The sequence below is a fragment of the Oncorhynchus clarkii genome, chromosome 6, assembly GCF_045791955.1.
Source record: "Oncorhynchus clarkii lewisi isolate Uvic-CL-2024 chromosome 6, UVic_Ocla_1.0, whole genome shotgun sequence".
In the NCBI taxonomy this organism is placed as follows: domain Eukaryota; kingdom Metazoa; phylum Chordata; class Actinopteri; order Salmoniformes; family Salmonidae; genus Oncorhynchus; species Oncorhynchus clarkii.
This window is the reverse complement of record NC_092152.1, coordinates 44,545,256-44,569,322: the sequence shown is the minus strand read 5'-3', so window position 1 is coordinate 44,569,322 and position 24,067 is coordinate 44,545,256. Positions and strand designations below refer to the sequence as shown.

General features: G+C 45.2%; 1 protein-coding gene across 2 annotated transcripts in view; it reads left to right on the top strand.

Annotated features, from left to right (window-relative positions):
- LOC139411196 (TAO kinase 3a) overlaps positions 1–17,113 on the top strand; it is a 90,636-nt gene extending 73,523 nt beyond the window's left edge. Inside the window, exons 12-21 of one of the 2 annotated variants that reach the window (XM_071157124.1) lie at positions 624–791; positions 1,282–1,476; positions 2,722–2,853; positions 6,691–6,927; positions 7,370–7,498; positions 11,192–11,395; positions 12,354–12,593; positions 13,007–13,219; positions 13,701–13,883; positions 15,579–17,113. In XM_071157124.1, coding sequence (XP_071013225.1) covers positions 624–791; positions 1,282–1,476; positions 2,722–2,853; positions 6,691–6,927; positions 7,370–7,498; positions 11,192–11,395; positions 12,354–12,593; positions 13,007–13,219; positions 13,701–13,883; positions 15,579–15,740 — 1,863 coding nt within the window. In that variant the 3' untranslated portion in view covers positions 15,741–17,113. The remainder of the gene's footprint in view (positions 1–623; positions 792–1,281; positions 1,477–2,721; positions 2,854–6,690; positions 6,928–7,369; positions 7,499–11,191; positions 11,396–12,353; positions 12,594–13,006; positions 13,220–13,700; positions 13,884–15,578) is intronic. The other variant, XM_071157125.1, reaches the window with a different exon arrangement.
- The last annotated feature ends 6,954 nt before the right edge of the window (positions 17,114–24,067 follow it).

The window sequence follows — 24,067 nt, the reverse complement described above, 5'->3', positions numbered from 1 at the left end:
TTTCAGCCCCCAAGTGGTTGCATACATTGCATTTCCACTAAGCAGGCATTTAGCAAGAAAAGATGTGTGTGTGAGCGTGTGTGCGTGCGCTACCAGTCAGTCCCATATGAACACTATTGGATGGAGTATTTTCTTTTTACACATTTTTTTTATTTTCTTTTTCTGGTAAGCCAGCAGAAGAAACTCTATCTAGGTTGAGTAACCCACAGGCGCCCTCTAGTGACCAATGGGAAAAGAGCGAGAGATAAATAATTATCTGAAATAATAATCACATGGAGTATTGATATATTATTGATATAGAAAACATGTTTATAATACCATGGATTTATAGGGCTGTGTTATATCAGATTAAACATTTAAAAGAGGTCTTCCCCCATTTTGTGGACCTGTTTCTACACTTACCCTGACTGCCATGTCAACACCCCCTAGACTATTTATTTGGTACATATCTTACATATGTACATACTTTATAATCAGACAGTCAAACAGACAGACACTGTGTATAACTTCCGCCCTCTTTTGCTCCTGTCCACCTGCAGCATGACTTTGTGTATCAGAATCGCCTCCTGCGGATCCTCATGAATCCTAACCTCTAAGCCCTCCGCCCTCTCTCCTCTACCCAGCATGACTTCGTCCGTCGGGAGCGTCCCCCACGGGTCCTCACGGAGCTCATCCAGAGGACCAAGGATGCGGTGCGGGAGCTCGACAACCTGCAGTACCGCAAGATGAAGAAGATCCTCTACCAGGAGAAACACAACGGACCTATGGGGGAGAGCCAGGAGGAGGAGGAGGTGGGCTTAACACCACTTAAACAAACCATGTTCACCAAAGATAAAATGAGTAGCATATGTGTGAGGATAGATTTAGCTTCTTGAGTCAAGAAAGGCTTAAACCTCAACTGAACTCCTATTCCTGTTTGGCACAAAAAAAGAACTGTCACAGAGGAGAAATATGTGTCTCAGAGGTCAGCAAAGGTTGACATGGACAAGATACCTATTCTTCTGTTTACAGGTCTTGAACCAGGCCCAAGGGTAAAGTAGTACTCACATATTCGAAATCATGTCAAATTGACCATTAACACCCATTTGTCTCAAACGAAGCCATTTCAGACAGAAAGGCAGACAGACAGGCAGTAGCTATGTCCTACTGTCTGGCCTAACCGGGGCATTATGCTTGAGTGTGTCACACAAATAGGAGCGTGTGGCACAAAAGTGTTTGTGTGTTTCCCACAATTCCCTTACTGAATACTGATCCCCATCTCCTGCTTCTGTTTGTCTCCAGGAATCTGAGCAGGCCAGCTGTAAGATGAACAGCCTGGGCAGTAATCACTCCATCCCCAGCACCTCGGTCAGTACAGGTAGCCAGAGTAGCAGCATTAACAGCATGCAGGAGGTCCTAGACGAGAGCTGCTCCGACATGACCATGATGCACCATGACTACGACAGCACCCTCGAGTCCTCCGCACACACCAAGAAGGTAACACTGACAGAGCGAGAGGGAGAGAAACACACACAGACACACACACACACACACACAGACACACACACACACACAAGCTAGCAGACACACACGTGTGTACACAGGAAGAAGGTAAGACTCATCTATCACTATCAGTGAACCGCCAGGTAGTCACCCACTCCAAACCTACTCACGTCCTCAAGGATAGCACAAACAAACAGGAACACACATGCCAATAAGGTACTGCTCATCTAGTACCCTCAGCCAGCAGCCACCTACACCAAACTTCAACCCACGTCCTCAAGATTGACAGCTCTCAGGGGTGCATCAACACACAAACAGGAAGACTCGCACTAACGAGTGAGCTTCCACACTATCACTCCAACCCACGTCCAAAGAAACACACAAACACACACAACCAACCTCCGAAGTAATCATATGATCGTACTGTTCACAAACAAACCTAGCGCTGTTAAACATTGACACCATGGAAACCAGACACATTTTTCTCCCGCTCCAAAATCCTTCTTAGCTTGATTCCTATAAATATGCTCTTGATAGACACACACACACACACACACACACACACACACACACACACACACACACACACACACACACACACAGAGATACACAGAGCCGGAGTTCATCAGTGCTGTGAATCACACCCTCAGAACAAAGATGCCCTCTCTTCTCCTCTCCGCTGGCGTCTCCATGCAGGCTGAGGTTGACACACTGCTGAATGCCTGACATTCACTCTGAATACTCTTTGTCTCGGGCATCGTAGCACAACACACACACACACACACACGCGCACGCTTCAAACAGCAGCAGATTATGAGATGCCTGTCATTCCTCATCTTTGTCCATTAATCTGCCTGCAATGACGGACCGTTATTAAAAATGTCACTTGGTGTCTAGGTTGACGATGTGTCACGAGACAACCGTGGGTGTAGCAGAACATGAGGTGACCGACTACTGTCTTGTCTATAGATTATAGTTCCTTTTCTTATGTAACTGGTCATGAACTATGTACTGTAGTGAAGTGCAGTATTGGCATTATGGCAATAAAAGATTACTAAAGCTCCGGGTTTATACTATAACCATCACACTTCGGGTTGAGTTTAATCCAAAACCTGTTCAGTACCATCCAAAAGTGCCCCTGGATTTTGCCATTTTCTCATCTGGTTCTGTACACAGTGAAAGTTATACTATTGTAGTGACAGGCCATGAAACTCAAAAGTGTATCATCTCTTTCGTCAGGACCACGGGTATAACTGGGATGATGGTGTGAAACGTGACCACAGGCCCGAGCTGAGACCAGCCTCCTCAGACAAGAGCCAGGCACACAACTACCGCCACAACAACTTTTCTACCATCAAATCAGCATCGCTGGTAAGGGTCAACACACCTTTGTCTCTAGCTTCATCTGTCTCACTCTGTGTCCACTATCCACCATCAAATCAGCATTGCGTGTAAGGGCTAACATCATAGTTTCGCTCTCCCTGGGTGACATCAAGTCTCCCCCATTCTCTGTCCATCTTTCCCTCTCTTTTTTTCCCCCCTTTGTCCGTCTCTATTTCCCTTTGCGTGTCTTGCTCGCTATCCTCTCTGTAGCATCCTCCTTCTCTCCCCTTCCTCATTCTTCTCATTCTCTTCCTATTGTTTTCTCTCTCCTCTCTGTACTTTCCTTCCTGTCCTCCCCTCCTGCTCTTTAATATTGCTCTCGCCCCTCCCTCCCTCTCACTAGACCCCTTTGTCTTCTCCCGGTCCTTCACTATCCTTCCGTTCGCCTTCACCTCCTCTTCCCCTCCCTCCCTCTCTTCTCTCCTGTACTTTTCCCCTCACTAATATCAGTCTCATACCCCCTCTATGGTTGGGGGGGGGGCAGGCAGTATGGAGTAATATTACCATCCTTGCCTTTCTTTCTCTCGCCCTCTCCATGTCTGTTGTCATGGTTACAGGGCTCCAGTAAGCAGCTATCTAGAGTGGTAATGGTGTCTAAGGTCTGTCTACCACTGGTTTTAATTGTGGTATTTGTTTCCTTCCGATCTCCTGGTTTCTGGACTAGCTACAGCACTGGGGGAACTGGGAGGAAACAGGGTTTCTGTGTGTCTATGTCCTTAACATGCCATGTGTTACAGAGCTTTACTGACTGATAGTGGAGTGTTTTCCACCGTTTAGTGCTTTCTTTAACATTTGTCAATACGGACCCTTTCTTTGTTGTTGACTGTGTTCATCAGTTAATCCGAGTGAATTGGCTGTTTTAGTTCTTCTCCAAAAGAGGCAGGTTATAGTTGCATTCAGACAGCGTGTCGTCTGTTGCTGCTGCGACGACTCGATGACATCATCTCTTTCTGGCTGGCGCGAGGCGAACACACGGCCCCAGATGGACCCTGCACGGCTCTCGCTCAGACTGGAAAGAGCAGGTGGAGGGAGGAAGGGAGACAGGGAGAGGGGGGAGGGAGGATAAGCAATATAGAATGACAAAGAAAAAGGGAGGGAGAAGAGATGAGCGGATGGGATGAACAGAAAAGAGGAGATCGAAACAAGCAGACAGACGGACAAGAGAGACAGATGGAGAGCGAGGGAGAAAGACTGAAGAAGAAAGAAAGCGAGAAAGAGCGGGAGAGAGGAGAGACCGACACAGACAGACAAATGGACAAGAGAGCGAGTCAAGTAGGCAGAGAGGAATGAGACTGAAGGCAAGATAGAAAGTGAGAAAAAAGAGAGGGAGAGGAGAGTGTGGTGTGCTCTGTCTGGTCTCACTGAATGAAGTGTTAGATGGCGGTTAAGAGGAGAGAGCAATGGGGGGGGGGAAGAGAAGAGAGGGATAGTGAGCCCCATCTGGAGGAGAGAGGGATGAATGGGGTTATTACAGGTCAGCCAGACTGGGGAGACCGAGAGATGTTAATATAACATAGCATGTATTAACACTTTTAATGCCCATCTGAGATCTGCATATGTTTTGGTTTAGTCCACATATACAGTACTTTAGTTTGTTTATTTACATTATAATCTCTATGGCTCTATTCTATATGCTATGCTAACAGTTTCAATCCAACCATGCTTTGCTAAATGTTGCACATGTCAGTTACGTTTGGGTGTTGCACCAGTCATCAGTCATACACTAACACGAGTTTAGATATGGGCAACGGAAGGGGCTTGCCTTTTGTCGACCGGAACGTTGGTTGGCAGTTTGAAGACGGATGAATCTCAAAGGTTTTGGTTCGAAGTAACAGTCCCCTGTTTAGGATGTCAGTCTATCTAGTGGTCTTCTATAAGGACAGAGACCGAGAGGGATCTAGAGAGAGCGGGAGTGAGAGAAAAAGAGGGGGGGGTCCTCTCTATGGGGACAGACAGAGATGTAGAGGCCCCAAGCTTATCCACAGGAAGAGAGGACTACTGTCTGACGGGGGCATTCTGAGGCCACTGTTTCTTCTCTTCATCCTGATCACTTCACCATATGTCACTTAAGCTCTGTTTCCCCTATCCACTCCTCAAACACTCTTTGGCCTTTATTTATTTTTACAAAATTCTAAAAACCTGTTTTTGCTCTGTCATTATGGGGTATTGTGTGTAGATTGTTACGTTACAGCCCTTTTCTCACCAAAGTGGGAAAAGTATAGGTCCAAATGCTTTCCGAATGTTAACACAGAATAAACACAAAATAAATCAGACTTTACACACAAGACTCCCTTGATTAACCAGGTCATTGACTTAGTGGCTGACCTGACAAAAAAACAAATAAAACAAACAAATAAACCAACCAAAAGGTCCTTCCACCATTGTGTCCCAATGTCTTAATAACCTTTGACCTGGAAGTGTTCCCTCTGGAGCGTGATTCCCTCCTTTGAGCCAGGCTGTGTGAATGGCGGTCACATGACGTGACTTGGCCCTTGGTGGCAGCGTGGCAGAAAGCAAGTGACTAGGATTGGCTCTGCATTACAGTAGGGGTATTGATTCAGATAGATTAGGAGGGGATCTCCCTCTCTCACCCTCTCTCCCTCTCCTTTTCTCAGCCCCCCTCTGTCTTCGTTTCTGACAACACTTCTCCTCGCCCTCTTTCTCTCCCTCCTCTCCCTCTCTCAATGAGGCTTTCATGTGACCCACCTGCTGAACGAGCGCCGCTCGGCCCCCAAAGAGCCCCCTCTGTTCTGCCTTCCCATGGAGCCCGCTCCCTCTCCCTCCCTCATTCACAGTTCACACGCCTGCCCCTGTGTTGCTGCCCCTGTGTAGCTGCCCCTGTATAGCCCACAGCCGCCGTGTTTGTCCAACGTCGTTTGTCTAAACGTAAACCAACCAGCGCAGTTCTTGCCGATTTGTTGCTGGGTTGGGTAAAGCTGAGCTGAGGGGTTTGGGTGTAGGAAATGCCACACAGGGTTTCTGGATGCTTGCACGGTTGTTGAACATGAACGTCGCCATGATGCTTGGCCTTAAGAAGATGAGTTATGAGAAGATGAACGACTACTATGGGGACCTGGATAGTCCCTTTTGTCAGGTTTGGTTTGTTTGTCCTCTTTATATTGTTGTGATTTTGATTTACTTGGCTTAAGCCCTTGGCACCTATGAGGAACATAGGCCATTGACAAATGTCTTCCATCTCACTCGGTTTTGGGCTAGTTTTTACAGGTTGCACCTGTTAGATTGTTGTGAGGCTGGTAATAATGCAGTGGTCAAGAGCATTGGTGTTGGTTGGCTTTGTACTGTATAGGGGGATTGATCAGTCGGCAGGGCGGTGTTATAAGCTAAGCGGTCGGTGTGACTTCGTTAAAACCTCTCAAACCTCTTTAACCAGCTCTGTCATATTGAGTGTTTACAATGTACCTATTTGACTGGCAGATTAAGATGTTTTTTGTTGCGTTGTCCTGTTTCTTACAGTATTAACCCCATGCTCTCTAGCTTGGTGTTGCTTTGATGTTTCCCAATGTTGATCCCGGCTTTGGTAATGCATCCAATGTTGTTTGCAGTTAGATGTCTTCATTCATGGTTCACATTACATCTTAGTCCACTCATAAGGTAAATCTATGCTGAGTAACCAGTTAGAATGAAATCAAATCTGCGGTTCTCCTAGCGTAGCATGGTATACCTGCTAGGGCTCCGTTCCAGTGTCCCCACTAGTGATTGCCTGCATACCATCCATTTCCTGTATACCACTCCTGGCAGTACACCTTCACTCTTGACCTCTGATCTCTGCCCTCATTGGCCTCATTGAACCTTTTCTTTCGCCAGGTGACCAAGCAGATCCATGAGCATGAGCAAGAGAATGAGCTGCGGGAGCAGATGTCGGGGTATAAACGTATGAGACGGCAGCACCAGAAGCAGCTGATAGCTCTGGAAAACAAGCTGAAGGCTGAGATGGATGAACACAGACTGAAGCTGCAGAAGGAAGTGGAGACCCAGGCCAACAATGCCTACATAGAGCTGGAGAAACTGGCTAAGAGACACACCGTCCACTGTGACAAAGAGGTAGGTTTGGTTGGGGGGGGGTCCAGGAAGGGGAGTGGTTGGGGGTCCTGACCTAGAGAAGCTGGCCTGTCCTAGAGAAGTGCCATGCCGTCCTCACAGAAAAGGTGTCTGGGGAGGGGGGGAGGGGTGTTAACCTTCTTACTTTGGGGAGAGGGAAACTCACTCATGTTATGGGTTGGGCATTGCTGCCACTCAATGTCGAGTAGAAGTTAAAAAGATAACTAGGTCATCTGTAACTCTGCAGACTAGGCTAACATCCATGATCCAGCATGCCCTCCTTGTCATACAAGAACACCTGGAGGAATGTAAGCCAGAAGACTAGCTAGCGAAACAACATTAGGCATGCGTTTTCTCGCTCTGTTCCTCTCTCCCATATGAGGCCCCTTCACAGCTAACTAACATCTCTGCCTATCTCTCCCCCTGCCATCTTATCTCCCCTCAGATGAAGACGACGTCAGCAGACGAGAAGAAGTTCCAGCAGCAGATAGTGGCCCAGCAGAAGAAGGAACTCACCACCTTCCTAGATAACCAGAAGAAGCAGTACAAGCTCTGCAAGGAGAAGATTAAAGAGGTCCGCAACGCTATGTTTGTTTATGTCCTCTAGCCAGCCCCTGTTTCCTGCCTCTAGCTGTGTGTCTGTTTGTGTCCGCTAGCTAGTACTGTACCCCCTCTTCCCCTGCCTCTTGCATAGTATGACTGATCTCAGCACCCTGAATCACAACAGACTATAGAATGATACATTTGGTACGCTGTGTTTTGTGCTGGATGGAATCAGCCCTCCTCCAAATACATACATACACAAACATACACAAGTACAGTATTTCCGTCATGCCTTTTACTGAGAAGGAGCTGAGTTTGGGCCTCCCGAGTGGCCCAGCGGTCTAAGGCACTGCATCACAGTGCTAGAGGTGTCACTACAGATTCGGGTACGATCCCGACCTGTGTCACAGCCGTCCGCGACCGGGAAACTCATGAGGCAGCAGGTCAGGGGAGGGTTTGGCCGGCCGGGATGCCCTTGTCCCATCGTGCTCTAGCGACTCCTGTGGTGGGCCGGGCGCATGCATGCTGACACGGTCGCCAGTTGGGCAGTGTTTTCTCCGACACAGCTGGCTTCCGTTTTTTAAAATGTATTTTAATTTTATTTCACCTTTTATTTAACCAGGTAGGCCAGTTGAGAACAAGTTCTCATGTACAACTGCGACCTGGCCAAGATAAAGCAAAGCAGTGAGACAAAAAACAACACAGAGTTACACATGGGATAAACAAAAGTACAGTCAATAACACAATAGAAAATCTATATACAGTGTTTAAAAATGGAGTAAGGAGGTAAGGCAATTAATAGGCCATAGTAGCGAAGTAATTACAATTTAGCAAATTAACACTGAAGTGATAATGTGCAGATGAAGATGTGCAAGTAGAAATACTGGTGTGCAAAAGAGCAAAAAGTAAATAAAAACAATATGGGGTGAGGTAGGTAGTTTGGTGGGCTATTTATAACTGCAGAGATCGAGCTGCTCAGATAGCTGATGCTTAAAGTTAAGCGAGCAGTGTGTCAAGAAGCAGAGAGGCTTGGCAGGGTCGTGTTTCTGAGGACACAGCTCTCGACCTTCGTCTCTGCCGAGTCTGTACGAGAGTTGCAGCAATGGGACAAGACTGTAACTACTAATTGGATATCACGAAATTGGGGAGGAAAAGGCTGTTTAAAAAAAAAAGGGGGAAAAAAGAAGACCTTAGTCACCCCTCCTACTCACTACGCGCGCACACACACAAGTTGTGTTTTTGTTTCTAAGAACATTGACACACTATTTCTCAAAACTGGAGCCATTGTTGTGGATTGTTAGATACATCATGTTTCGTTTAGTGACAGGAACTAGGCCATCTCTGTTAGCAGGCATTGTTGGCCTGGACTGATATATATCCCAACAAACTGTAGGTAGAGATGAGTCATTCTACACAGAAATATCAGGGATCTAATACACTTAAAGTGTTTAAGCTTGAGAGTGTATTAAGACATGGATTCCCTATATAGTGCACTACTTTCAAAAGTAGTGCAATAAAAATGTAATAGGGTACAATTTGGGATACAACAATGGATTTATCATAACATCCATGAAACCGAATGGGGACAGACACTAACTGTAGCAGTGCAGGATACTGAGGGGAGGATGGCTCATAGTAATGGCTGGAATGGGATCCGTGGAATGGTGTCAACCATTGGAAACCACATGTTTGACACCATTCCATTGACTCCATTCCTCCTACCCTCAGCAACCTCCACTGATCTGGAGGGATCAAAAACTGAATTTCTGTGATGCAGCCTGAGTCCGAATATGGTGACAGAGGGACTTCTGGCTTCTCCGACAGCTACTGATAATTTATTTTACTCTGTTTTCTATTTTACTCTGTTTTCTACACTACTATACATTTAGATAGTTCACCCCAAAATTTAAAATATGTCTGTACTTACACCTCAAAAGTGTTTGAGTGAGTGTCTATAATTCCCACTATCTATTGCTGTATTTTTGCCTGAAATAAATGATTAGATAATGAGATGACCTGCTGCACACCTGACCATTAGTCCAAATAAAGATGTAGGAACAAAGTACAGTGCTGTGAAAAAGTATTTGCCCCCTTTCTGATTTACTCTATTTTTAAATAGTTTTGATACTGAATGTTATCAGATCTTCAACCAAAACCAAATATTAGATAAAGAGAACCTGAGTTGACAAATAGCAAAACATATTTTACTTTTTAAAATTTTTATTATTTAATTAACATAGTTATGCAACACTCAAGTCCCCTGTGTGAAAAATGAATTGCCTCCTTACGCTCAATAACTGGTTGTGCCACCTGTAGCTGCAATGACTGCAACCACCTGCTTCCTGTAGTTGTTGATTAGTCTCTCACATTGCTATGGAGGAATTTTGGCCCACTGCATTGAATCAGAGACATTTGTGGGTTTTCAAGCATGAACTGCTCATTTCAAGTACTGCCACAACATCTCAACTGGGATTAGGTCTGGACTTTAACTAGGTAATTCCAAAACGGTTACTTTTTAGCTATTTTGATGTAGACTTGATTGTGTGTTTTAGATCATTGTCTTGCTGCATGACCCGGCTGTGCTTCAGCTCACAGGCGGATGGCCTGACATTCTCCTGTAGAATTCTCTGATACAGAGCAGAAAGGATGGTTCTTTCTATTAAAGCAAGTCGTCCAGTTCCTGAGGCAGCAAAGCATCCCCAAGCTATCACACTACCACCACCACCATGCTTTAAGCCATTTTGATGCAGAATTGATTGTGTGTTTTGGATCATTGGTCCTATTATAACTGGCGAAAACCAAACACTACATTCCACAATAAAAACCTCATACCAATGGTCAAGCATGGTGGTGGTAGTGTGACGGTTTGGGGATGCTTTGCTGCCTCAGGACCTGGATGACTTGCCTTAATAGAAGGAACCATGAATTCTGCTCTGTCAGATAATTATTTTTATTTTTTCATTTATTTTTTATTTAACTAGGCAAGTCAGTCAAGAACAAATTCTTGTTTACAATGACGGCTTACCCCAGCCAAACCCAGACAACGCTGGGCCAATTGTGTACCGCCCTATGGGACTCCCAATCACGGCCAGATGTGATGCAGCCTGAATTCGAACCAGATACTGCAGTGATGCCTCTTGCACTGAGATGCAGTGTCTTCGACTACAGGAGAATGTCAGGCCATCCGTCTGTGAGCTGAAACTGAAGCGCAGCTGGGTCATGCAGCAAGACAAATGATCCAAAACACACAATCACGTCTACACGAAAATGGCTAAAAAGCAACAAATTTGAAGTTTTTGAAAGGCCTAGTCAAAGTCCAGACCTAATCCCAATTGAGATGATGTGGCAGGACTTGAAACGAGCAGTTCATTCTTGAAAACCCACAGCAGTTCTGCATGGAAGAGTGGGCGAAAATTCCTCCACAGCGACATAAGACTGATCAACAACTACAGGAAGAGTTTGGTTGGAGTCGTTGCAGCTAAAGGTGGCACAATTATTTATTGAGTGTAAGGGGCAATTACTTTTTCACACAGGGGCATTGGGTGTTATTAATAAATTAAGTATGGCATTGTTGTGTTATTTGTTCACTCAGGTTCCCTTTATCTAATTATACGTTTTGGTTGAAGATCTGATAACATTCAGCATCAAAAAATATGAAAAAGTTGAGAAAATTGTGTATATATATTTATTAACCTTAATCTGTCTTCAATCTCCATCCCTTCAGGAGATGAACGAAGACCACCACACCCCTAAGAAGGAGAAGCAGGAGCGTTTGTCGAAGCACAAGGAGAACTTGCAGCACAGCCAGGCTGAGGAGGAGGCCCATCTCCTCGGCCAACAGAGAGTCTTCTACGACAGGAACTGCAGAGGCTTCAAACGCAAAGTCATGATCAAGAGGCATGAGTTTGAACAGGAGCAGATACGAGAGGTACAGTGTATAGATGTACAGAGAGATGACGTGTGGAGAATCAGTGGGATGTGTGTTTTTTTGGGATGTACACACACTTTAGTTCAAGTTCAGTCTGTAGTGATGTGCAGTGAACACTATTTAATCCAATAGGGATATGAATGTCACATGTCCAACTCCAACTGATTATCGATAACATTCACATGGTCAATGTTGTAACATGAAAAGCAATGTTCTTGCCAAATCGTAGACTTCTTTGACCAATACCAGTATTCCAATTGTTTTGTGAAAAACACAGAGAATGGGTTTTGCATCTTGTGGAAAGCAGATTAGAAAGTATAAGCAAGGCAACAATGCAGTAATCTCCTAATCTGCTCTGTAAATCAGGAGGGGGGGAGTAGGACAATATTAGGTCTGAGACCTTATATGGGCGTCCACCCGAAACCTAGGGGCACATTGGATGATACCCTAAAGCTAGCCTGGTCCAAGATCTGCTTGTACTGTCTTGTCCACTCAGCACAAACAGCCCTGGGACCAGGCTACCAAAACCCAGCCAGCCCTGAAACTGCTCCTCTCATATGCTTGAAGGATAGAAATAAGGGAGATTTTTTAGGAGTATTTGGATTTAGTGTCTGTGTGTTATTGCCAATTGTATGGTTGTGCTGTTGTGCTTGAGATGTTATTTACCTAGTGACATTGCCATAGCATAGTATAACAATAGGAACCTTGAAAAAGCAGAAAACAAATGCATAAAGAATTTAAGTGTAGTCTTGTGTCTGCAATGTCCATAAGTGCAACACCACGTGACACTGATGCTCCAGTCCTTTCTCATACAAAAGCTAAGTTTGTGTCATGGATGACCATTATAATTCCCATCTCTTCCTCCCTCTCCTCCCCTTCCTACTTTCTCTCTCCATTTATCCCTCCCTATCTCTCCATATCTCTCGCTCCCTCCCGATCGCTCTCCCACTCTGATCAGGAGCTGAACAAGAAGAAGACCCAGAAGGAGATGGAGCATGCCATGCTGATCAGACACGATGAATCGACCCAGGAGCTGGAGCATCGTCAGCTGAAGACCCTTCAGAAGCTCCGCATGGACCTGATCCGCCTTCAGCACCAGACAGAACTGGAGAACCAGATAGAGTACAACAACCGCCGCGAGAGAGAGCTCCACCGCAAACACGTCCTGGAGCTACGGCAGCAGCCCAAGAACCTCAAGGTGCGGGTGAGGCCAGGAACAGATTGCAAATGCAACCCTGGGAATGTGATGGCTACATTGGTAGCTACATTAGGTGTTCTCCAGGATCAGGCTCTGATCCAACCAGGTAGCAGATTATATAGAGCAAGACACAGTGAAATAGCAGACCATTAACCTCAAGGTGAGGGTTAGGGGTGTGCAGCCAGTGCACTCAGTCCTGGAAAAGGGGAAATCCTAACTGTTGGCTACAAAAGACTTAAATGTAACAAACCATTGCACTCATCAGAATTTGAACCATATTACGACAGGCAAAGAACATACAGTAGAAACTGAATGTAATGGGTCAACAGGATCCCTCAAATCCATCTGTGTGTGTGCTTGTGTTTAACACTCTCCTCATTCACCTCACCTGTTCCAATCTCCATCTCCACCAGGCCATGGAGCTGCAGATTAAGAAGCAGTTCCAAGACACGTGTAAGGTCCAGACCAAGCAGTACAAGGCCCTGAGACACCACCAGATGGAGGTTACGCCCAAGAGCGAGCACAAGACGGTGCTCAAGGCCCTGAAGGAGGAGCAGACCAGGAAACTGGCCATTCTGGCTGAGCAGTACGAACAGAGCATCAACGAGATGATGGCATCGCAGGCGGTGAGTCGGCACAAAATGGAGAACGGGTGTTTTGATGACCGAGTTGTGATTACTTTTTGTAACTAAGAAAGTTAATATTTGATCATTTCCTTTGACAATCTCAAAGAACTAATTCATATAAATGCCACAGATCTTATTAATTCATATCTGACATTAAGAATAGTTCCATATGGGAATGAAATAATCTTAGGCCCCAAGGCACAGGAGATTTAGGTCGTTGTAGGAGTTTGTAACCCTCTTTGCTTCACTTATTCCCATCACTCGTCCGGTCTCTTCTTCTATTTCCTTTTCTCCTCACTTCTTCCTCTCTTTTCTCTTCTCTTCACTGCCCCTCTCCCTTCATCTCTTTCACCACTCTTATTCTATTCTCTCTCCCACCCTCTTTCCTCCCCCTCCCCTCCCCCTGTGTTTCCTTTTCTCTCACTCTCTCTTTATTCCCCCTTTTCTCTGTTGGGGTCTTCTCTTTATTTCTCCCCGTCAGCTGCGTCTGGACGAGGCCCAGGAAGCCGAGTGCCAGGCTCTGAGGCAGCAGCTGCAGCAGGAGATGGAGCTGCTGAATGCCTACCAGAGTAAGATCAAGATGCAGACCGAGGCCCAGCACGACAGAGAGCAGCAGAAGCTGGAGCAGAAGGTTTCGCTGCGCAGAGCCCACCTCGAACAAAAGGTAGAGGTGTCGAGTGACAGACTGATATGGAGAGAGAGACAGACCTATACGGACGGGGACACACGCATGCATGCATACACACACACACACAGAGCCCACCTAGAACAAAAGGTAGAGGTGTCGAGGGGGAAGTGACAGACTGATATGGAGAGAGAGAGACAGACCTATACGGACGGGGACACACGCATGCATGCATGCATACACACACACACACACACACACACACACACACACACAGAGCCCACCTAAAACAAAAGGTCGAGGGGTAGGGAGGAGCAAAAACAGACACAGATACCCAGACAGATGCGCAGAACGCAGACAGACACAGATATACACACACATACTCACACTCATGCAGGCAGAGCCTTTGCGGAGCACAATGTGCTGGAAGCAGAATCAACATGCACCCACAGAGACAGACTTCACTTTCATTTGACACACATTTCACTCTACTAATTTGTAACTGAGGCCCCAAAAAACGTGTCATGCACTCAGTTTTGGTTGCAAAATCCTATCATGTTAGTGTTGTATTATTCTTACACCATGCTCTATATTTGAATCCTACCCAGTGTGTTAAAAATGAATAATTGATTTATGATATTAGATTATGTAATATGGTCCTCCATAACAATAAGACTTTACTTACTATTATATTAATTGAGTCATTGAGTCATGCCCTCCTTTCTGTGTTCTTCAGTCTGGTGTCACAACACCTTCTCTTTCACCTCTTCTCCCCACTCAATACTTCTTCTGTACACCGCTGTTGACAATTTACATCTGAACAGTGGATGCTGATGGCCTGGCATTGCATACATTCAAATCACTGTAGGCCACTTTATCAGTCAGAATAGATTTTTTTATTTTTTATTCTTGAATAATATGTTTTTCCAAGGCAATGATGTCATCGCTATATCGCTCCTTGATAACAAAGGAACATGCAGCCCTGATCCAGTTTCTGTTGCCCAGGCAGTAGCCTACAGTAGTATCATTACAGTATTATGCAACCAGTGGTGGTGTGGCGCCATCTGGTGACTATCTGTTGCCCTGCAGGCTTTCTGGATCAGGTGACGTCATTGTTAACCCTGTATCAGGGTTGTATTCATCAGGACACGCAACTGAATAAGTTTTAAATTGTTCTGCAATGGAAAACAAAAATGTGCATTTCTTATTGGACCAGTTCAGGTGGTCCCTCCCTGTTTCAGTTTGTCTTTTTCCATTTGGATCCTAATGAACACACCCCAGACTCATACGCTTCCAGAGAAGTGCTTACTGCTGATTTCGATCCACTGTCTAGATAGGGTGTCTCAGGGGCCAGATGTAATCTGTATCTAGAGGCTTTATGGAATGGAATCAATCTGTACCAAACGCTGAAAATGAAAGATGAACAGCTAATATTTATTGATTTAAGATGCAGACAACGGCTGTAATGGATTGATTGACAGTAAATTGTGTCTGGCTCTACTCATGGCTAGTGCAGGCATATTTCTGTCTGTAGTTAGTTGATGGAGTGGTTACAGAATTATGCTGAATTTCAAATCAACACTGACCCAAAAATCTAAGCTAAGCAAAAAACTGAAAAAGCCTGCACACACACTACAGTGGCACTTGCAGGTTGAACTCTGCAATACTCATACCTTACTGGTTCTAAATGCTCTTGCTTCCACTAGTTTAATTAACTAAGTTGTGGTTTTTTAGATTGAAGAGGAGCTGGCTTCCCTTCAGAAGGAGCGTACAGAGAGGATCAAGCACCTGCTGGATCGCCAGGAGAGAGAGATCGACACGTTCGACATGGAGAGCCTCCGACTGGGCTTTGGTAATCTGGGGGCCCTGGACCCCCCCAAGGATGACTACAGATGACTAGGTCAGCCCTGGTGACCTCGTCTTCGTCGTCTGGTGTGACGACCCTCCTGTTCCTCCTCAGCCTCGTGACCTGATGTGACCTGGTCTGGTTTTGGTTGGACCGGGCAGTTAGGGTCTTTAGCTACTGATTCCCACACACACACAGCTACACACATAAATGTGTGTACACACACACACACCAGCCACATACAAACCAGCCCAGTGCCTGCACTGGTCTATAGCCAACGGGCCCCCCTCTCTCGTGGTGTCCGCCACAAGATGACAAAAAAATGCTGGATAACTTCCGAGGTTGTCTTTGTTTTAAAGAATAACATTACATTGTCACGGTGTTCCTGTTTCTTGTGCAATGATGACACTTTTAGTGTAACTGAAAGTGGAAACCAGAGGGAGAGAATAAGAGGACAATAGGAGTGAATAGTATTGTGTTGCTCAATGATCATGCATTAGAGGTTAATAATTTGTTCAAGCTGTGCAAAAACCTAAAGCCGAAAAACTAAAAACAAACTGGTCCTCCTTCTGCAGCCTTATTGTCTTCTTGTCCCTGCTTCCAGTTCCTTCAACTCTTTTTGCTTTTTATATTCATCAGGAAATTTTTATGGAAAATTTAAAGCAATTTGATAGGTTGAGAACATGTTTAAAGTCATAGTCTACGTAATGGTACAGTAAATAAATGTGAGTCCTCCTTTGGAGAGAATTTGATTATTCACTTGACATGAGACACTGAAGAGGGAGACTTGCAATGCACCCTGATACCACTGTATCATACTGATTCTCTGCACTGGCAGGTAATGTGAATACCACATGGTTGAGTCATGACACACTATTCCCTATGTAGTGCAGTACTTTTGGGGCTCTGGTTAGTGCACTATATAGTATATAAAATAGTGCACTATGTAGGGAATAGGCTGTCATTCCAGACACATACACATGTGAATCCCTACTCCCAGGTAGCACAAAGGGCTTTGTCGGGGCTTGGGGAGGGACATGTATTTTGTGTATAGAAGGATTTTTTTTGGAGAGCTTTTACTTATTTTCGTATTGTACTATTTTAACTGTTACTCCAATCGATTTAAAATAATAATAATGACATTTTTCTCCTTCCTCTTCGTTCAGTATTTGAAAGTCGAATCAATCGGGCAATGGGTTTCTTGCTCTGACATTTCCAACTGAAATGAATCCTTATTTTTGCTGTAACCTCCACACTCTACAAGCTGTGTATTTTCTTATAAACCAGATGAGTAAAATAAATGCTTTATTATTGCATGCACTTTAATTTAGTTTTTCAGGATTAAGAGAGAGCATGAGTCTGTCATCCAAGCTTTTAATTATATTTGTAAATAAAGTGCTCATCACACAAAGGTTTGACCTCATTGGATGTTTATTTTATTTTAATATTTTCCTTATCCGCACATGGTAAAGAGACTCCTCACACTGCAATCTATGCTCCCATGTGGTTTATTACTATGGGTGTTTAATAGATGATAATTTATTAGATCCGACTGGTTACAGTAAAGTATATGTTTAATAGATAAACAGCACCTCAATGCTCAAAGTGCAAGGCAGTAAATATGTTTTTTTTTTCACATATACTGTCAGCTGACAATGATTTTTCTTTTACAGATACAGGTCAGCTTGGCCACATTCAAGGTCCCCTACTGAATGCATTTTCTATTTTTGGAATTGTTCCATGGCTTGTGCAGGCTCAGGTTTAATTTTCAGGGGCACTTCGGCACGTTCTCATATGAATTATCTGCAGCACCATTGCCAGTGTCTACAAAAAGGAGAACTGATTCTATAGGGAGTAACTAATTCAAACTGTAAACACACTAGTAAATGAGAATGATTACAGAGAATAGAACACGACTATAGATTGAGTTGTTTTATTGTGACTGATCATGGGGATAGTGAGATGAATTTTCAATGGGTCATAATGAGAAAATATAGGATATTGCTCACTGTACACAATGGTAAAGTAAGCGAGTGGCACAAACAAACAAGGCTTAATTGTTGGGGTTTCTGTAGTTTAGCTACATAATGTGAATCCCACGATACTCACAAGTCAATTTTATATTGCAGCCAATTTCAGGATACTCATGTATCTCACAAGTCTGTTTATTTTTCCAGACAGTTGTTCATGGAGTTTAGGGACATAGTCATCCTATTCTGGATGATAGCAGGTCCCAGCTACGGGACTTCCCAGTCCGTATGTCTATCGAAAGACTTGGATCTTGATCTTTCCAGGGTTGTCTCCGGAGAGGTTGGTGAGGACCGGCTCGGTGCAGAAGAGGCAGCCTGACTGCTCATAGACCAGACATACCTGTGTAGACATGGAGGACAGATGGACAGGACCAGAGATGTGACATGGTCAATGATGTATAGAGGGTGTTGGTATACTCTAAAAGGATTATGGAAGGAGTAAGTTACCCCCATACCATTTCAAAGCAGTTATTTTCCTGAAAGAGGAAATGCAAGGACTGATTCCGGGGGGGCTGCACACTGGATTTGGTTGCACAAAAACAACACAAGGTGGCAGACAGAGGCCTGACTTTTTTTTCAGTGGAGTTTATCTGAGGTTGGCATTCAATGTTATGGTCCATTACCGCCACCTACTGTACTGGAGTGTGGACTGGATGTTCTACTCATAATGCTCTTTAAACTCAATTTCTGTATCCCCTTCTCCCTTATACTGGATCTCATTCTCTTTTTCCCGCTCATATCCACACTGTATCAGTACATGCTCCACTTTCTCTGTTTCCTGCCAGAAATCATACATTCCTGTTGGATGCTTTCCTATCATATTTAATGTCGTATTCAACCGGCTGTGTCCCACACTTAGTCTTGTAAAGATGGCCTACTCTCTTCTGTCTCTTCCTGCCGTCCTCCCCTACCCAACATTCCTCGGAATGGATGCCTGTCCTGGCTTAGTGTCTCTGTTCCACTTCTGCTGGCATCACCACTGTCCATATCAGTCCTTTTGGCTCTGCCTTGCTCATTGAGACTTCAACATCCATCTCCCCACTACTAAGACAGAGGCCGGACTGTCATATGGATTGCCTTTGTGCCAATCACATTACGTTTAGTTCTACAGTTGGCCATATATGCATGTAATTGTGATGGTCGCTGAAGGAGAGAGGAATAACACAGTGGGAGAGATAAAAAAGTGAGTAAAAAACACCCTAAATATGTTTATAACTACAAATTAATTAACTTCTGTCGATTCTTGTTTTGTTTATGTCACAATTCCAACCCTCCTCCTTTATCCGGGCTAGTGACCCAAAAGAGACACTCTGGTGGAGTTACTTAATTGTTTTTCTTTTTTTTTCTTCTTAATTTGGTTTGGTTTTTAACCTTATGGTCCACTTAGGAGCCTACAACAAGTCACAGTAAAACATGAACATTTTTAACCATAACATTTTTGACATTTTTTTTGTATGCAATCTACATTAACAATCTAAATGGACCAAAAAGAGAGAATAGAAAAAACTGTCAATGGCAATGTGAGAATTATGGTAACTAGTCTGGCCCTAATTCAGGTTTAAAAAAATGTTAATGTAAACCAGGGCGGGATCAGCCAGTGGCGGCTTCCCGCATGCGCGATTAATTTTCAGTTTGGGCGCAGAGGGGTGAACATCTCCTGCTCTGACTTCAGCTGGGAGGGACTGCTGCGCAAGGACTGGGCCGCCTGTGAGTGCTTTGGGACAGGGGTGGGGCCCAATGCAGCACCCGCTGCTAGTTGAGAAGAGTAAGAACGATACGTGCTTTCACGTCAGTCTCTCCAAAAGTCTCAGAAAACACTAGAAAAAGTCTAACTAGATTTGTCGCTAGTCGCTTTTTTGAAAATTTGTCGCTAGAGGGGTCTGAATACTCGCTAAATATAGGGACAAAGTTGCTAAGTTGGCAACACTGCACTGAGGTATAGGTGTCGCCTAGCTAGCTGGCAGCCTCCTTCTACAGTGGGGTTTTTCAGTGGTTAGCATCCAATGTTGGTGCATTAGCACCACCTATTGTGCTGGAGTGTGGACCAGAGACAGCGTTAGCAACCTCAATGGCAGTGGGCACAGGTGAAGGACACTGTAGGGTACCGGTGCCTTAGTTAGCTACTCCCCTTGCCGTAACAGAACTGTGGGAAAGCAGTGCTGGGTGGGGGGGTGCATTACCGCCAGCTACTGTGCTGGAGTATGGGCCAGAGACAGCATTAGCAGCCTCAATGGCAGTGGGCTCGGTATGTAGAAAGTGACACGAAGTGGGGGTGGCATGTAGTTTTCAGACATTGGCAGTAGAATGGCCTTACTGAATAGCTCCATGAATTTCAACGTGGCACTGTCACCTTTCCAACAAGTCCAACAATGATCAAATTTCTGCGCTGCTAGAGCTGCCCCAGTCAACTGTAAGTGCTGTTATTGTAAAGTGGTCACGTCTAGGAGCAACAACGGCTCAGTCTCGAAATGGTAGGCCTCACAACCTCACAGAATGGGACTGCTGAAGCGAGTAAAAATCATTTGTCCTCGGTTACAACACTCACTACCACGTTCCAAACTGCCTCTGGAAGCAACATCAGCACAAAAGCTGTTAGTCAGGAGCTTCATGAACTGGGTTTCCATGGCAGAGCAGCCACATATAAGTCTAAGATCACCATGCGCATTGCCAAGCGTTGGTTGGAGTGGTGTAAAGCTCGCCGCCATTGGACTCTGGAGCAGTGGAAACACGTTCTCTGGAGTGATGATTCATGCATCTGGCAGTCCGACCGATGAATCTGGGTTTGGTGGATGCCTGGATAACGCTACCTGCCCGAATGCAGAGTGCCAACTACAATGCAGTAGTGGTGCATGGGTAAAATCACTGGGGAAGTCAACCCCCCCCCCCCCCCCCCCCCAAAAAAAAAACGCCATATTACAACCTATGTGTTGTGTAATTGTGATGTCCCAGTCCCTGCCAATGAAAAACATCCCCACAGCATGACGCTGCCACCATCACGCTTCACTGTAGGGATGGTGCCAGGTTTCCTCCAGAAGTGACGCTTGGCATTCAGGTCAAAGAGTTCAATCTTGATTTTATCAGACCAGAGAATCTTTGTGCCTTTTGGTAAACTCTAAGTGGGCTGTCAAATGCGTTTTACTGAGGTGTGGCATCCGTCTGGCCACTCTACCATAAAGGCCTGATTGATGGGGTACGGCAGAGATGGTTGCCCTTCTGGAAGGTTCTCCCATCTCCACAGAGGAACTCTGGAGCTCTGTCAGAGTGACCACCGGGTTCTTGGTCACATCCCTGACCAAGGCCCTTCTCCCCCGATTGCTCAGTTTGGCCGGGCGGCCAGCTCTAGGAAGAATCTTGGTGGTTCCAAACTTCTTCCATTTAAGAATGATGGAGGCCACTGTGTTCTTGGTGACCTTCAATAATGCAGAAATGTTTTGGTACCCTTCCCCAGATCTGTACCCCGACACAGTCCTGTCTCGGAGCTCTACTGACAATTCCTTTGACCTCATGACTTGGTTTTTACTCTGACATACACTGTCAACGGCGGGACCTTATATAGACAGGTGTGTGCCTTTCCAAAACGTGTCCAATCAATTTAATTTACCACAGGTGGACTCCAATCAAGTTGTAGAAACATCTCAAGGATGATCAATGGAGACAGGATGCACCTGAGCTCAATTTCATAAGTAAGGTATTTTTGTTTAAAGATGTTATTAAATTAGAAAACATGTCAAAACCTGTTTTCACTTTGTCATTGTGGGGTATTGTGTGTAGATTTTTTTGTTTGTTACCATTTTAGGATACGGCTATAATGTAACAATATGAAAAAAGTCAAGGGGTCTTAACACTTTCCGAATGCACTGTGAATATATACAGTTGAAGTCGGAAGTTTACATACACTTAGGTTGGAGTCATTAAAACTAGTTTTTCAACCGCTCCACAAATTTCTTGCTAACAAACTATAGTTTTGGCAAGTCGGTTAGGACATCTACTTTGTGCATGACAAGCCATTTTTCCAACAATTGTTTACAGATTATTTCACTTATAATTCACTATCACAATTGCAGTGGTTCAGAAGTTTACATACACTAAGTTGACTGTGCCTTTAAACAGCTTGGAAAATTCCAGAAAACTATGTCATCGCTTTAGAAGCTTCTGATAGTCTAATTGACATCATTTGAGTCAATTGAGGTGTACCTTGTGGATGTATTTCAAGGCCTACCTTCAAACGCAGTGCCTCTTGGGCCAAAATTCACCCAACTTATTGTGGGAAGCTTGTGGAAGGCTACCCAAAACGTTTGACCCAAGTTAAACGATTTAAAGGCAATGCTACCGAAATACTAATCGAGTGCATGTTAACTTCTGGCCCACTGGGAATGTGGTGAAAGAAATAAAAGCCGAAATAAATAATTCTCTCTACTATTATTCTGACATTTCACATTCTTCAAAAAGGGGTGATCCTAACTGACCTAAGACAGGGGATTTTCAATAGGATTAAACTATTTTTTTGGGTCTTCCTCTGACACCGCCTAGTATATAGGTCCTGGATGTCAGAAAGCTTGGCCCCAGTGATGTACTGGGTCGTACTCACTACCCTCTGTGGCGCCTTATGGTCGGATGCCGAGCAGTTGCCATAACCAGGCGGTGATTCAACAGGTCAGGATGCTCTCGATGGTGCAGCCGTATAACTTTTTGAGGATCTGGGGACCCATGCCAAATCTTTTCAATTTCCTGAGGGGGAAAAAGTGTTGTCATGCATCTTCACAACTGCCTTGGTGTGTTTGGACCATGATAGTTTGTTGGTGATGTGGACACTCTCTCGACCCGCTCCACTTCAGCCCCGGCAATGTTAATAGGGGCCTGTTTGTCCCTCATTTTCCTATCGTCCACGATTGTCTTGCTCACATTGAGGGAGAGGATGTTGTCCTGGCACCACACTGCCAGGTCTCTGACCTCCTCCCTATAGGCTGTCTCATCGTTGTTGGTGATCAGGCCTACCACTGTTGTGTCGTCAGCAAACTTAATAATGGTGTTGGAGTCGTGCTTGGCAACTGCTGGTTGGTGAACAAGGAGTACAGGAGGGGACTAAGTATGCTCCCCTGAGGATCCCCAGTGTTGAGGATCAGCCTGGCAGATGTGTTGTTGCCTACCCTTACCATCTGGTTGCGGCCCGTCAGGAAGTCCAGGATCCAGTTGCAGAGGGAGGTGTTTTAGTCCCAGTGTCCTTAGCTTAGTGATGAGCCTTGTGGGTACTATAATGTTGAACGCTGAGCTGTAGTCAATGAACAGCATTCTCAGATAGGTGTTCCTTTTGTCCTGGGTGCGTGCTCAGTCCCCTCCTGTACTCCCTGTTCACCCACGACTGCATGGCCAGGCATGACTCCAACACCATCATTAAGTTTGCAGACGACACAACAGTGGTAGGCCTGATCACCGACAACGACGAGACAGCCTATAGGGAGGAGGTCAGAGACCTGGCCGGGTGGTGCCAGAATAACAACCTATCCCTCAACGTAACCAAGACTAAGGAGATGATTGTGGACTACAGGAAAAGGAGCATCGAGCACACCCCCATTCTCATCGACGGGGCTGTAGTGGGTCAGGTTGAGAGCTTCAAGTTCCTTGGTGTCCACATCAACAACAAACTAGAATGGTCCAAACACACCAAGACAGTCATGAAGAGGGCACGACAAAGCCTATTCCCTTGGGAAACTAAAAAGATTTGGCATGGGTCCTGAGATCCTCAAAAGGTTCTACAGCTGCAACATCGAGAGCATCCTGACCGGTTGCATCACTGCCTGGTATGGCAATTGCTCGGCTTCCGACCGCAAGGCACTACAGAGGGTAGTGCGTAGGGCCCAGTACATCGCTGGGCCAAAGCTGCCTGCCATCCAAGACCTCTACACCAGGCAGTGTCGGAGGAAGGCCCTAAAAATTGTCAAAGACCCCAGCCACCCCAGTCATAGACTGACTGTTCTCTCTACTACCGCATGGCAAGCGGTACCGGAGTGCCAAGTCTCAGACAAAAAGGCTTCTCAACATTTTTACCCCCAAGCCATAAGACTCCTGAACCGGTAACCAAACGGTTCTCCGGACTATTTCCATTGTGTGCCCCCCCCCTCTTTTACGTTGCTGCTACTCTCTGTTTATTATATGCATAGTCACTTTAACTATACATACATGTACATACTACCTCAATTGGCCCGACCAACCAGTGCTCCCGCACATTGGCTAACCGGACTATCTGCATTGTGTTCCACCACCCGCCAACCCCTCTCTTTACGCTACTGCTACTCTCTGTTCATCATATATGCATTGTCACTTTAACCATACCCACATGTACATACTAC